We start from the raw sequence: 16536 nt of genomic DNA, 5'->3' as shown, positions 1-16536 counted from the left end.
CCCAATCCAATGCAATGCGGAATGATTTATCCCATTGAATTTAACTATTATTAAACTTTAATGTCACAGGCTGTATCTCCAATTTACCAGGTTCCGCAGTTCCGAAGAAGAGTTATATTGGACTGAGATTTTCCAGGACCACTTTTATCTCCATCTTTTGAGTATCTGGAAGGGCTACAGATAGGCCCCAAATGCCCCCTAAGCCTACAACTACACAAGAAATGTGTCCCAGTCCCAAACAATAAAATTGATATATTTATGCTCTTACATATTCATCGTAGCTCTCCTGAGCAGGTGGAGGGTGCAGTGCCTGTCTGTATGCTGCAGGTGCGCCCCGAGCACGAGGTGCTGGGGCACCCCTTTGCGCTGGGGTGGCACCACGTCCACTTGCCACTTCCCTGCGTCCTCCAGGTGCTCCTCTCACAGCTGCTCCACGTGTCATTGCACCTCGTGGTCCATACTGAGGGGAAGGTGGTGGTGGCGCAGCACCACGACCCCTAAAAAGGAAGATATTACACTTCCATTGACTTGCCAGTTGGGTTTCTCAATGTGCAAAGCAAACCTTTTACCACAAGTCCAGTTAAACACAGATGTTTCAAAGCTTTCATCAGCAGAACCCAAGAAATCAGCTGTTAGGACTTAGAAAAAAATCCATTAGAATGCTATTGCCTGCAAGTGAATGACATCTACTTTACCAGATACAGGTTAACACGCACCCTCTTTAAAGTGACGGCTCTCTGCACAAATCATTTTTGTGCACACTCAATATTGTGGTACAATTAGTGACACGACTTATGCTGCTTATATTAGGCTTGTAGAGAGTCAAGTCAGGCTTTAACTGTTCAGAAGTACTCACATGTAAAAGTGAAATTTTAACATGCAGACCCAGATGAAGACTAGGCTGGCTCACACTCATGAGGACAAAGAGTGACAGACAAAATGCAATGTCTGGAAGCATTCATGAAATTTATATCTCTGTAACAATGGGAAATATTCCTGGAGATATTTAAGTGTCTAGATGCAAATTAAGATTTAATGATGCAGTATAACACTGCGCCAATAAAAGCACAGATTCCATTTAAGCTCTTTGAGGAGTTGACTTTCAATTATTCGTAGCAAGACTGACCACACCAAAAGCAGTTCAATATCCTTGGAAACCGGAATTGAAAAGACACTGATTGGGTCTCTCTGGCTCCCAAAGTTCTAACTCTGGGATACCACGTCCATTCATTATCAACAAAGCTGCCCCACAGACAATACAACGTAATATACTGCAGGGAAGGATATTCAAAAGGGGAAAATCTGATTATCTAGCTGTAATTTATTTTCTGCCAAATTCCGTGTGGATATGCAGGAAGGAAGCAAAAAAAATGTAGATTGAAGAGCCTTTATGAAGGTTTCTGAGGGTGCAAAATGAAACAGAATTTGAGTGTGCAGTGACTGAAGCTTTTAGTTTGGCACTAAGCAAAACAAACCAAGATGATCCCAAGTTTGATCCCCTCTTTGTGCTAGGTTAGCTGATTTAAAGTGGGCCAGATATTGAAATGGTACAGTTTATTTCAGCATGTCTACACTAGGGAATGGCTGGGAGTATTTGAGGGGGGGGGGGGGGGGGGGGGAGCAATGATTCTTGCACCTTATCAGTGAGCCCTACTGGGTTGCAGATCTGCATTTCAGGTGCTGAGCAGTGACTCCTTTTTCAACCCAACCATTTTGGAACCTTTACCTTGCAAGTGGTACAGGTGGAGCTCCACGGCCACGTACACCTCTCCCACGAGATGCTTCTTGCCCACCATTCAAGTATGCCAGCTCAGTTAATTGCTCCTGCCTTATTTCATCATTGTAGTCCTGTAAAATGATTATATAAATAATTATAAACTAAATACAGAAAAATATAATTGTTACAACAGCCTTTCAACACCACAGCTTGCATGATACAATTCCTAATCCTGTGCCGGTCCCTTCTTTATCAGACCTCTCAGTAACCAACCCAGCGCTGTATTTTCTTTTTTCTCCTGCCTACATTACAGCAGCTAATCTATTGGTCAGTGTACTTTCTCCCAGAGGCAAGCCTCAATGATCCTACAAGTTTTAGTTAATAACGTTAGTTTTCAAGGCTGTTGGTAACATCGGTTCATATTGGTCTCCTCCTGACACAGATAGTTACTATGCAGGTACTGCAATCAATTAGGAAATCAAAAGGTAGATTAACCTTTATTTACAAAGGGATTGGAGTACAAAAGTGAAAGAAAAAGTACCTGGAGCACTGTGGGCAATTTTGGTCTGCTCACTTAAGGATATAATTGTCTTTGAGCAAGTGTACGAAGGCTCACTAGGTTCATTCCTGGAATGATGGACAAGGAGGGATTGAGTAGACTAGGCTTATGTTCCCTAGAGTTTAGAAGAATGAGGGGTGATCTAATTGAAACAAAATTCTTGAGCGGCTTGACAAGAGTAGATGGTGGGGGAAATGTCTCCCCTAGCTGGGGAATCTAGAACACAGGGTCAGCCATTTAGGACTGAGACGAGGAGAAATGTCTTCACTCAAAGGGTTGTGAACTTTTGGAATTCTATACTCGAGATCAGTGGATGCTCAGTCACTGATTACGTTACACTAGAGATTGGTAGATTTTTACAAACTAAGGAAATTATGGGGTTATGGCGATAGTGCAGAAAGGTATAGCCAATGTAGATGAACATCCATGATTTCAGTGCAGCATGCTCAAAGGGCCAACTGCTCCTATTTCTATATTCTTAGTCAGAACATTTAAAATTGGCAAAATCATCAACAACTGTGTGAACATATGCCTCCATTTTAAAGCTTGCACCACAATGCAGAGAAACTAAATCCCCATCAGCTTCAGAATGCTGGGAGCCTCAGGCCAAATAATTGATGCAGACCATGTGGTTGGTTTCAAGAATCAGTTGCAGGAACTGTGAACAGTGCGTATCATGCTTAATTCTAACACAATCAAGCAGCTGGTCTATCACCAAACTCAACATTCACTGATTAGTCTGTAACCATGACAACTACAAGTGTAAAGCCTTGCTTTAAGTCCCCTTTTGGATTATAGCCTTATTCAACCTACACTTCATTCCAGGACATTAGCATTTCAGTGCAAGAGACACTATGATCTTACTCATTTGACCATGCTTATTCAAAATGAATTGGCTGAAAAGTAGCTTTACAAACAAAATTACTGATTACCCTGTTGCCATTCCAGCATTAAGATACTTCAGGATAAAGTTCCCACTTCAGCTAGTAAAATAACTGCGTCAGCAGTAAACCAAATGCAATTATGTTGCAATATTTACCTTGACATCACACCTCCCCAACACAATAGCACATGCAATGTACATCAGAATTAGTGGTCATTTGGTACAGCAACGTTGTCAAATTAATAAACAGCAAACACCATAATAGGTAGCCCAGGAGAATAAGTCAGTATGGATTAACTTGTAGAACATACAGCAGCCCAATTAAGGACTGTCTGAAGACAAAGTTTGATTAAAGAAAGTTTTGAGGATCTTCAGGGATAGAAGGTGTGATTAAGGCAATATCAAGCTATAGTTTTAAGAGCTTCTAAATGAAAGATGATAAGAACCAAGATGACAAGCTTGCACAACTTTGAAGGGGGTTAGAGCAGATGTCACGCCGAGTCTTAAATCCAGCTGCGCAGTGGTGTGCAACGATTTGTACAGAACGCCCATCTTGCTTTCTCACTGTATGTTACACAGCTATCCATTATTCATGCTATGCATTTTAAAAAAAATCTCCATCCTTGTTCTTCCTGTACATGGATTTTCATGGATGCTCATTAGAGCAGCCACTTCACAACACAGGGCTGCTCCCTGTCTCTGAATAAAATTTAACCCAACTAGCTAAAACATGCATATATTCCACTAATGAGGCCTGCTCAGTCCAATGACATTAACTCTTCACTTCTTTCCACATTGCAGGAACTTTGAGCAGTGCATATCATGGAATTATGCTAGCTGCTCACTGTTAGAATTAACATGATATACACTGTTCAAAGTTTCCACAATGAGGAAAGGAGTGGGGAGTTGATGTTTGAGGTGGGGATGGGTGGGCAGGGCATTGACATAACCCAAACACAGCCTTATTACCTGCACAGACATCTATCTGCCCTACTCCCAGAAGCAAGCTTCTGTCTCTCGCTCACGTTGCTGTTTGAGACTGCGGTGGGGAAAGCAAAGGAGAGAAGACATACACACACCAGCACCACCCTCCCAGTTTAAAGGGCTTATCTATCATACAAGCAATGTAATTGCAAGAACCACACTTAATCTTACAAAGGTTTTTAATTAAACTTTCAACTTAACTACCCATTTACACAACCTTGATCGAATTAGTTTGGACCCAACTGATAGGATGAAATCCTCCTTCCTGCTGCAATGAAACTTGACTGGGTCCCCATCACATGGGGTTATGGATCATATCACAGTACTGTTCACAACTGTGCACAAACTGGCAATGCAAGGGAAAGCTAATGTGGGAAGTTGCAGTGTCCTTCTTCTCAGGTTAAAGTGTACAGCAAAGGCATGGCCTTAAGCCTGCAGTCCTAGAGCTAGGAGAGCACACGGTGCATTGAGAGGTGCTCCATTTCAAAGGATCATCTCACTGTCATAAGTAGAGTCATACTTGATAAAATAAAACCAGTAAACATGCTAATATGTAAAGCTAACATTCAAAAATATTTCTCCACAGAAGCATTCCAACCAACAAGAATCATGACAAAAACCTGATTTGCAATGAAGCCTTCAATCAGGGGTCTTGCTTCGATGCATATTAATCCCAGTGGAGCAAAAGACATATTTGCAAAATTTAATTACTGTTGGGTAAGGATTGAGTTAATGAGAATTTGTAACGAGGTGTGAAAAGTTATTAAATGTGTACTTAACAAACACTGTAATTAAGTGACGAAATGAAACCATCCCACCGGCTCCCTATCACAGACGAGTGTGATACATCTGCACAATGACAAATCTACATCGGATTCTCAGCTAACCAAACCATCTTATATGTGGAAATCAAACTCAAATAGATGCAATTGAGAAATGCACAGTACTCACTCCACATTTCATTCATTGAACATTACAGCTTAGTGCTACAATCAGCTGAACAGCACAACCATTTCCTTTCATTGATTCACTCCATTTTGGGATAGTCAGTGCAATGGGGAAAGGGAGTGAAGCTGCATGGAAACAAGCTGGAGCCCGAATCTGACTATCAAGAAGATTGAGACTCACAGGAATAAGGAATTTTTTAAGCTCCTCCATGGCGTGGTACATTCGTGAATAGGCCTCAGTTGGGGGTGCGAAGACTTCAACAAGAACATGCAGATCACTGTTCAAGTGTGCGTATTTAGCTTCTCCTCCTTTACGGAGCTCATCTTCCTAATGGGATGGAAAGGGAAAAACATTTGGCTTTAACCTGTAATTAACACAACAAATGCCGAGCACTGGCACTGATCGGATGCCAAACTGTTATGATTTGGTGATGATCTTGACAATGGTACGTTAAATTATTTCATGCACCAAGGATTCTGCTATTGTAAAGTGGGTTCTTCTGCCACGGTACAGGTCCACTGATGGCAGCCAACCTCATCATCACATGCAAGTGATTACTGTTCTTCATTATGCAATTCATTCATGGAAGGAAACACAATCAAGTTCAATCCTGTCCTCTTCTGAACCAGAGGCATGCGCAATAATCAGTAATCCGAAACCAGGCTGACTTCCCCCTCCCTTTCTCACATATACAAAAGCAAGCCAGCATCTCTCAGATCATAATTCATCAAGTGGAGATCAAACATGACCATCTATTCAAAAACAGAATTACCTGGAAAAACTCAGCAGGTCTGGCAGCATCGGCGAAGAAATCAGTTAACGTTTCGAGCCTTCATGGCCCTTCGGCAGAACTGAAGCATAGTTAGAAGAAGGGAGAAATATAAATTGGTTTAAGGTGGGTGGGGGGGGTGGGGTGGGGGGAGAGAGAGACATTGAGGGTGTGGTGATTGTGGAGATGAGCAGATAATCAAAAGATGTCACAGACAAAAGGGTCAAAGAGGTGTTTTGTCTGAGAAAAGTGCTAATTAAGAATGGAAGACAGGATATTCAAAGTACAGCTCTAGTGGGGGTGGGGTGGAAAGGCTAACAAGGTTTTAGTTTTAGATTTAAAAATAGGTGGGGAAAGAAGAATCTATATAAATTATTGAAAAAAAAGCGGGGGGGGGGGGAAGAAACGGGGTGAGGATGGGGGGAGGGGGAGTTTAAGATCTAAAGTTGTTGAATTCAATATTCAGCCCGGAAGGCTGTAAAGTGCCTAGTCGGAAGATGAGGTGCTGTTCCTCCAGTTTGCGTTGGGCTTCACTGGAACAATGCAGCAAGCCAAGGACAGACATGTGGGCAAGAGAACAGGGTGGAGTGTTAAAATGGCAAGCGACAGGGAGGTTTGGGTCTTTCTTGCGGACAGACCGCAGGTGTTCCGCAAAACGGTCGCCCAGTTTGCGTTTGGTCTCTCCAATGTAGACGAGACCGCATTGGGAGCAACGAATGCAGTAGACTAAATTAGGGGAAATGCAAGTGAAATGCTGCTTCACTTGAAAGGAGTGTTTGGGCCCTTGGACGGTGAGGAGAGAGGAAGTGAAGGGGCAGGTGTTGCATCTTCTGCGTGGGCATGGGGAGGTGCCATAAGTGGGGGTTGAGGAGTAGGGGGTGATGGAGGAGTGGACCAGGGTGTCCCGGAGGGAACGATCCCTACGGAATGCCGTCGGGGGGGTGAAGGGAAGATGTGTTTGGTGGTGGCATCATGCTGGAGTTGGCGGAAATGGCGGAGGATGATCCTTTGAATGCGGAGGCTGGTGGGGTGATAAGTGAGGACAAGGGGGACCCAACATGTTTCTGGGAAGGAGGAGAAGGCGTGAGGGAGGATCTGCGGGATATGGGCCGGACACGGTTGAGGGCCCTGTCAACGACCGTGGATGGAAAACCTCGGTTAAGGAAGAAGGAGGACATGTCAGAGGAGCTGTTTTTGAAGGTAGCGTCATCAGAACAGATGCGACGGAGGCGAAGGAACTGAGAGAATGGGATGGAGTCTTTACAAGAAGCGGGGTGTGAGGAGCTGTAGTCGAGGTAGCTGTGGGAGTCGGTACGCTTGTAATGGATATTGGTGGACAGTCTATCATCAGAAATTGAGACAGAGAGGTCAAGGAAGGGAACAGAAGTGTCAGAGATGGACCATGTGAAGATGATGGAGGGGTGGAGATTGGAAGCAAAATTAATAAATCTATTCTCTCTCTGCAAATGGTCATGAGTCATATGCAGAGACATATAAAGTACACTAATTCTCATGTCTACAATATTTTAACACCAACTCATTCAGTTCACACCATCTGAACTTAAGATTTGACAAGTTTGTGCAAAAATATTTATCCCTTCTATAGGAATGGTTACATCCAATTGCATGGAGATGAACTTCATAAGTTTGAATAAAATGGCCAACTGATCAGAATTCAGCTGGGAAACAACCTTCCACCCCCATCTGCAATTCCAATGAGATTATACATTGATCATTAAGTCATTCCTTTGCAACACAGTTTTCGTACCTTGGACTTATCTCTCATCGAGCCTTTCCCAAGGATGGACATCTTTGTGCCAGTTTCTTCCTGTAGCCTTTTTAAAGAATTTCCTCTAGGTCCAAGCAGTTTCCCTACAAAGTTGAACTGCAAAAGCATTACAAATTAATGCAGAACTGCATTACAACAAAGATTACTTTTCAAAGTATTGGTTGTAAAGCATTTTGGGACATCCAGAGGCCGTGAAAGGCACTAAATTAATGTGAGTCCCTTTTCTCCCATACCACCGAACTTAGAACATAACATAACTATTACATGTCCAAATGCAGCAAGACCGGGACAATATCCAGGCTTCAGCTGACAAGTGGCAAGAAACACTTGCGCCACCCAAGTGCCAGGCAATGACCATCTCCAGCAAGAGAGAATCTAACCATCGTCCCTTGACGTTCAATGGCATTACCATCACTGAATCTCCGCCAATCAACATCCTGGGGGTTACGATTGACCTGAAACTGAATGGGACTAGCCATATAAATACTGTAGCTACAAGAGCAGGTCAGAGGCAAGGAATCCAGCGATGAGTAACTCACCTCCTGGCTCCTCACAGCCTGTCGGCCATCTACAAGGCACAAGCCAGGAGTGTGATGGAATACTCTCCACTTGCCTGGATAAGTACAGCTCGCACAACGCTCAAGAAGCTTAACACCATCCAGGACAAAGCAGCCCACTTGATTGGCACCCCATCCACAAACCTTCACTCCCTCCATCACCAACACGCAGCAGCAGCGTATACCATCTACAAGATGCACTGCAGGAGCTCATCAAGGTTTCTTCGACAGCACTTTTCAAACCCACAACCACTACCATCTAAAAGGATAGGGGCAGCAGATAGATGGGAACACCACTCCCCAGAGAATCCCCTACAAGTCACTCACCATCCTGACTTGGAAATATATTACCATTCCTTCACTGTCGCTGGGTCAAAATCCTGCAACGCCCTCCTTAACAGCACTGTGGGTGTACCCACAGTTGCATGGACTACAGCGGTTCAAGAAAGCAGCTCACTACCACCTTCTCTAGGGTAATTAGGGATGGGCAATAAATGCTGGCTTAGCTAGTGATGCCCACGTCCCAGGAATGATTAAAAATTCACATGAAGCACACATCAGACCTTCACTGGAAACTGTAGGACACAAGTTAAATTTAAGCAGGAATCAATGGGGGGCTTTGGAAATTTCACACCCTTTCCCATGAGTTACCCTGATGACCCTCTTGTGCTCCACATGTTCTCGTTGAGATCTGTCAGCACAGAGTATACTGAAGCACGAATCTGCCCCCACAGCCACAATAAGAGAGCACTGTTCTGTCAGCAGGACTGAAAACAATGCGAAACACAATCATACTGCACAACACTGGAGTCGCAGTGCACGCCATTTTCCTCTGCAGTAAGCAACATAAATGAATGGAGTCACACGAAGAAGCAAAAATTTCACCCCATCACCAAATCTAAATCCCTGCCCCCAAAGCATCAGAATTGCAAAGCATGGATCAAACTCTAAACTAAGACACATCCAGTGCATCAGAGGCCTTACCTTTGGGAACTGTGCAATCGGTATCAGACATCGCTCAGAAAGCTTGATGTTCTTCTGCGTCAGGACATCAAGGAATCTCTTCTCCTCCTCTTTCTTCTCTCCCTTCTGAACCTTTTCCATTTCTGGGAATGAAAAATGCAAAATAATTCAGAACTCCTCTACAGAGCACATGGTACAGCTGTCATGATACGGACCACGTAAATCCTCAGTTAGGGAAAACATTCCTGCCTGGTGAGAACACAGTTCATCATCGAAAAGTAAATATGGGTGATCATGGGAACTGCTACTGAAATTCCACTTTCTAATTAATTTCACGTTTATACGCATTTTATTGTGTTTAAGGAAACCCCGGACCTGATGCATTCTACCAATTTGTGAGCAATGAGAAGGGGAGTCTCAGTATCAGGATTGGGAAGGTGCAGGTCGGAGACAAAAACAAGGAAGGTGTTTTATAGTGCTAAGGAACCAGAGTCTGGCAGTATCATGGGTCCCGACAGGGAGAAGAGTGCCAAGAAGAATGGGATCTAACTGCCATAGTCCCTTTTCAATCTTGTCCCAAACCCCAAAGTCGACAGGCAGAATATCACATGCCAGGGCTGTGTAGCCTCCTGGGAACACAATCATGGGTGCCCTGCAAGTGCAGATCTGGAAAATGTAACCTTTAGTGCAGTGCTGATGAGCTTTCTTAATATTTAATTCCAAACCCAATAAATTTGAATTTAAAAATACTTCCCATGTGGAACACTGAAGTTGTTGTTTATGCAATTCCTAATTATCATCAAGTAGCACTCACTCAGCAATAACCTGCTCACTGACACCCAGTTTGGGTCAGCCAGGGCCACTCAGCTCCTGACCTCATTACCTTGGTCCAAGCATGGACAAAAAGCTGAACTCAGGAGGTGACTGCCCTTCACATCAAGGCAACATTTGACTGGGTGTGACATCAAGGAGCCCTTAACTGGAGCCAATGGGAATCAGGGGGAAAACTCTCCACTGCTAGGAGTCATACCGAGCACAAAGGAAGATGGTTGTGGTTGTTGGAGGTAAGTCATCTCAGTTCCAGGGCATCACTACAGGAGTTCCTCATGGTAGTGTCCTTGGCCCAACCATCTTCAGCTGCTTCATCAATGACCTTCCCTCCATCCTTAGGTCAGAAGTAGAGATGTTTGCTGATGATTGCACAATGTTCAGTACCATTCAAGACTCCTCAGATACTGAAGCAGTCCATGTCCAAATACAGCAAGAACTGGACGCCATCCAGGCTTGGGCCGACAAGTGGCAAGTAACATTCGCGCCACAAAACGACCATCTCCAACAAGAGAGAATTTAGCCTTCTCCCTTTGACATTCAATGGCATTACCGTTACTGAATCCCCCATTATCAACATCCTGGGGGTTACCATTGACCAGAAACTGAACTGGACTAGCCATATAAATACTGTGGCTACAAGAGCAGGTCAGAGGCTGGGAATTCAGAAGTAACTCACATCCTGACTCCCCAAAACCTGTCCATCATCTACAAGGCACAAGTCAGAAGTGTTATGGAATGCTCCCCACTTGCTTGGATGAATGCATTGTGAATTAATTACAGGGCTTCACATCAATTCATAGAATCATCGAATGGTTACAGAACAGGAGGTGGACATTTGGCCCACTGCGTCCGTGCCAGTTCTTTAGCAGCTACTTAACTAGTCCCACTCCCCTATCATTTCCCCCAAACCTGCAAGTGTTCTCTCTTCAGAAAATTATTCAATTCCCTTTTGAAACCCACAAGTGAATCTGCCTTCAGCACACCCTTAGGCAGTGCATTCCAGATCCTAACTCCTCACTGCATGAAAAGGTTCTTCGTGTCGTCATTTCTCCGTTTGCCGATTACCTTTGATTGGTACTCTCGGGTTCTCAACCCTTCTGCCAACTGGAGCAGTTTCTCCCCGAAATCTCCTCTTCTCTAGAGAACAGTTCCAGTTTTATCAATCTATCCACGTAGCGAAGTCTCTCATCACTGGCCCCATTCTCGTGAATCCTCTGCACCCTCTCCAATGCCTTCACCTCATTCCTAAAGCGTGGTGCCCAAAATTGGACAGAATACGCCAGTTAAGGCTGAACCAGTCTTTTATAAAGGCTCGCCACCATAACTTCTGTACCCTATGCCCCTATTTATAAAACCAGGATGTTTGCTTTATTAACCGCGCTCTTAACCTGTCCTGCCACCTTCAATGATTTGTGCACATTTATCCCCTGTTCCTGCACGCCATTTAGAATTGTATGCCTTATTTTGTATTACCTCTCCACGTTATTCCTACCAAAAGGCACTTCTAACGTTTGTTTTTGCAGCAGAGTATTCACTAAACCATTAAGTGGAGGAGACAGGCAGAACATTTAAATAAGCAGCACAAAATGAACCCACACCCCAGGGAACAGCAAAAGAAAAACACTGCACATGACCCAGCACAGAGCATACCGCAGAAAGGTTGCCTGACTTTTCACAAGATATTTTTCTACTAACCTGCGTCCTATTCAGTTACAGTAAAATCCTGTTCTTGCTAGTCACATGATTTATCTAGAGTTGTAATCACACCCTCCACTGATATTGAAAGTTTAAGGCATAAATTTAGGCCAAGTCGTGTGCATGAACCAGAATACTTCCCGCCCCAGACAAGATGATTACTGGAACAGCTGTAAGATCAATCAAAGATCAGCTTTAAAATGGGTTTAATCATTACCATGTCAGCTGGGTGCTTACAATTTGGCTTTCAACTGGAGTGAATTCCTCTCTACATAGGTCTGCAATGAATGGCATGAATTCATCGCACCGACAAGGCTGCATGTGACATTAAAAATTAATGACGCTCCCACATGCCCTGAAACAGCAGTGTGTGTAGTGGGTTTTAACTTGTACTAGATCTCTACCTCACCATTGTGTAAAAAGATGCCCTTTGTCCAGTGGTCTGTTTTTACATCTATGCTACAGCTCTGATCAGATATGTTTTAAACCCTGAAGGCAAAAACTCACATTAAGCTTAGGAAAATACCATGCAAGATCACCACTCGCTGAGCATTTTATAAACTGCAAATGCTTAATTCTTGCTCTGACTGTATATTATTCATTCTTACTGCATTTAACTACTGCACGCTGCTTCAGATAAAGGACACCACACAAATTCCCATTCCAACTTTTAAGTATTTCCAACAGAATCAGATATCAAGTTGTATGATGTATAGTCTTCTCAGTTTGTTACCCATACCTGCTGCACAGAACATATCCGTCAACTCTGGTTTCTGGTGCAGAAAATGTTACTTTTTTTAAACACATTTTCCTAGCAACTGTTCTGTACTCATTTTACCCCAATCCAAGTTACCAGAAAGACAGACGTACGTTTCCCTAGCACCTTTCACAACCTCAAGACATCGCAAAGTGCTTCACAACCAAATGAATAACTTTTGAAGTGTGGTCACTGTTGCAAATGTAAGAAACGCAGCAGTCAATTTGCTTACAGCTAGCTCCCACAAACAGCAATGTGATAATGACTTGATATCCTGAATTTTCTGATGTTGATGGAGGGGTATTTATCGGCCAGGACACTGGGTATAACTTCCCTGCTCTTCAAAATAGCCTCACTGAATCTCCTAGATCCACCTGAAAGGGCAGACAGGGCCTCAGTTTAACATCCCCTCCTAAAGACAGTGCTTTCATCAGTGAAGAACTCTTCAGTGCTGCACTGGAGTGTTATCCTGGGATGGGATTTGAACCCACAATGTTCTGACTCAGTGGTGAGAGTACTGCCCACTGAGGCATGGCTGACACTATAAAGCTACAACTAAATCTTTCCCAGCAGCCAATAAGCAAACACTGAACTAAATAAAAGCACTGGCAGAGAAACTTCACATTCTAGAAACATTATAAAAACCATCAAGGTGAACCATCATGAAGTAGGCTCAATGGAATGTAAATACACATTTACCTTTGTATGGTCACCAGCAAAGCTGCAACCAGTGTTAATTTGTTTCAAATAGCATGAAAACAGCATACTGTACATTGAAACAAACAACATTGGCTGACAATTTAATAAGGCAATTCCAACGATATGTACTAAGACAGAATATACAATACCTAACCACAGCACTGGTTACGAGACATTGGCACCAGTATTACAAATCTTCAGTCTTGCAGTCAATAACAGACAAGAACCCCAGTGAACCACATGATGTGTCAAGAATGCTGGATCAGAGAACAACCCTGCTGAATTCTTCCTGCACATGGAATGATAAACAAGTTGTGCACTGCAGGAACACTAGTCATGGAGTGAAGCTATCCAGATCTACTGATAAGCTTGCATAGGCAGTGAAATTGATTTCAAACAAGCAGCAAAACTTGGGGCCAAGATTTATCCCTTACTGATGTCCGGATAAGGTCTTCACTAGGTACTGCTCCAATAAGCTTACACAAATACGATATAAAAAAAGGACTTGGACTGAATCAGGACACAGAAAATGCATCTTAAAGGGAGCTGGTAAATTCGGCATAGTTGCCCTTCAGCGTCAGCCCATCACCGTGCACGAACATATGAACAAGAAGCATGAGTAGGCCATTCAGCCCCTCAAGACTCTCCGCCATTTAATAAGATCATAGCGGACCCGATAGTAACCGCAAATCTGCATCCCGCCAACCCCTGATAACCTATCACCCCCGTATCATTGCATAATGCTACTCTCCATATAAAGCACACTATCTTCTAACTTACTGCAAGCCACACCACAGACAAAATCCAAACAGATCTCCTATTTCACGCATCTTGATACAATTACATTTATTGCAGAAAGTCTTATATTTAAAAAAGAACGCCTCGTGACAACTGGGCATTCAGGAGAAAAAGGACAAAATCTCTCAAACCATTTTCAATGGGGGGGGTGGAGGGAGGGGGGAAGCGCGGGGAGGGGAACCGGGGGGGGGGGGGGGGGAAGGGAAGCGGGGATTGGGCCCAGTCTCCTCTCCGCCCCGCTCCCCTCCCCCCCCGGCCCATGTGCTCTTTCCTTTGTTCTGGACCGCGCTGCCGGGCGGATGGGGAGGGGGCGGGGCTTTGGCGGGCCTCGAGCCTCCCGCACGATGGATTTCGATGGCGGTCCCTCGAGCTCGAGCCCGGGGCGCGCGAGGCCGCGGGCCGGTCAGCCCGAGCCGCCGGCAGCGGGCCAATCAGCCCGAGACGGATCCGCTCCTCACCTGCAGCCAGCAGCCGGCTGGCGTGGACAAAGGACGGGTCCAGGCTGTCCTTCTCGGCCATCAGCTCGGGCAGGTATTTCTCAGTCGCCATGGCCGCTCCGCTTCCTCTCCGACTGACACTGAGCATGCGCACCAACCGCCGCCCGCTTTAACTCCGGCACAGCCCACTGGTCGCCTATTGGACGACACACATGCCTGTCAGATATATACTCCAATCATCATGTGATTGGCAGCTAAGATGAACAGCCCACATCCGATTCCCCCACTTCCTCGGGGCAGGCATCCTTCGACATGATTGGGTGCTTGTCCTGTCAATCACATCGAGACCCCGCCCCATCTAGCTCTCCCTGGCACTCATACAGGTACTGAAGGAGAGTCATCTGGAGTCGAAAAATTAACTCTGCCTATTTCTCCACAGACGCTGTCAGACCTGCTGAGCTTTCCCAGCATTTTTTGTTTTTGATGCTGACCAGCCTGTCAATCACATGACGGTTTCCGCTCTCGTGATGTTACATACAACGTGTCACTCAAATTGCCAGCGCCCAATGGGATTAAAGTCCCGCCCCCTTCCTCACAGGCTCCGGGTCAGGCCGTGGGGGATCATCGCTGATGTGAAGCTGACAGATTTTCCTCACCTGGAAATTTACTGGAAGTTACAGTTAGAGCAAGTGCACATCCAAATACTTCTTAAATGTTATGAGGGTTTCTGCCTCTACCACCCTTTCAGGCAGTGAGTTACAGATTCCCACCACCCTCTGGGTGAAAAAATTTTTCCTCACATTCCCTCTAAACCTCCTGCCCCTTACCTTAAATCTATGCCCCCTGATTATTGATCCCTCCACCAAGGGGAAAAGTTCCTTCCTGTCCACCCTATCTATACCCCTCATAATTTTATACACCTCAATCACCGTCCCCCCTCAATCTCCTCCGCTCCAGGGAAAATAACCCCAGTCTATCCAATCTCTCCTCATAACTAAAACTCTCCAGCCCAGGCAACATCCTGGTAAAAACAAAAAACTACTGCAGATGCTGGAAATCCAAAACAAAAACAGAATTACCTGGTGCAGAATTATCTGCTGCCAGACCTGCTGTGTTTTTCCAGGTAATTCTGTTTTTGTTTCGAACATCCTGGTAAATCCCCTCTGCACTCTCTCTAGTGCAATCACATCCTTCCTGTAATGCGGATTCCAGAACTGCACGCAGTACTCCAGCTGTGGCCTAACCAGTGTTTTATACAGTTCCAGCATAACCTCACTGCTCTTATATTCTATGCCTCGGCTAATAAAGGCAAATATCCCATTTGCCTTCTTAACCACCTTGTCCACCTGTCCCGCTACCTTAAGGGACCAGTGGACATGTACACTAAGGTCCCTCTGATCTTCAGTGCTTCCCAGGGTCCTACCATTCTTCGGGTATTCCCGTGCCTTGTTTGTCCTGCCCAAGAGCATTACCTCACACTTATCCAGATTAAATTCCATTTGCCACTGATCAGCCCATCTGACCAGCCCATCTATATCCTCTTTTAATCTAAGGCTATCCTCCTCACTATTTACCGCCTCACTAATTTTCATGTCACCCGTAAACTTACTGATCAACCCTCCTACATTCAAGTCTAAATTGTTTATATATACCACAAACAGCAAGGGACCCAACACCAATCCCTGTGGAACCCCACTGGACACAGGCATCCAGTCACAAAAACACCCCTCGACTATCACCCTCTGCTTCCTGCCACTCAGCCAATTCTGGATCCAATTTGCCAAATTGCTTTGGATCCCATGGGCTCTTAACTTCATTACCAGTCTCCCATGCGAGACAAAAGCCTTACTGAAGTCCAAGTAGACTACATCAAATGCATTGCCCACATCTACACACCTGGTCACCTCTTCGAAAAATTCAATCAACTTGATCAGACATGACCTTCCCTTAACAAAACCATGCTGACTGTCCCTAATTAATCCATGCCTCTCCAAGTGCAGATTAATTCTGTCCCTCAGAATTGCTTCCAATAGTTTCCCCACCACTAGGTTAGACTGACTGGCCTGTAGTTCTCTGGTTTATCCCTTCCTCCCTTCTTGAATAATGGTACCACATTGGCTGTCCTCCAGTCCTCTGGCACCTCTCCTGTG

General features: G+C 44.7%; 1 protein-coding gene across 1 annotated transcript in view; it reads right to left on the bottom strand.

Annotated features, from left to right (window-relative positions):
- LOC144695846 (KH domain-containing, RNA-binding, signal transduction-associated protein 2-like) overlaps positions 1-14538 on the bottom strand; it is a 31593-nt gene extending 17055 nt beyond the window's left edge. The window contains exons 1-6 of the mRNA XM_078566875.1: positions 14408-14538; positions 9191-9312; positions 7629-7745; positions 5272-5418; positions 1727-1848; positions 269-497 (exon numbers count right to left, since the gene is read on the bottom strand). Of these exons, the coding sequence (XP_078423001.1) occupies positions 269-497; positions 1727-1848; positions 5272-5418; positions 7629-7745; positions 9191-9312; positions 14408-14534 (864 nt within the window). The 5' untranslated portion in view covers positions 14535-14538. The remainder of the gene's footprint in view (positions 1-268; positions 498-1726; positions 1849-5271; positions 5419-7628; positions 7746-9190; positions 9313-14407) is intronic.
- Between the last annotated feature and the right edge of the window lie 1998 nt (positions 14539-16536).

The sequence above is a fragment of the Cetorhinus maximus genome, chromosome 21 (genome assembly GCF_964194155.1).
Source record: "Cetorhinus maximus chromosome 21, sCetMax3.hap1.1, whole genome shotgun sequence".
NCBI classification, from domain to species: domain Eukaryota; kingdom Metazoa; phylum Chordata; class Chondrichthyes; order Lamniformes; family Cetorhinidae; genus Cetorhinus; species Cetorhinus maximus.
The sequence above is the reverse complement of the archived record's forward strand: the minus strand, read 5'-3'. Positions and strand labels throughout refer to the sequence as shown.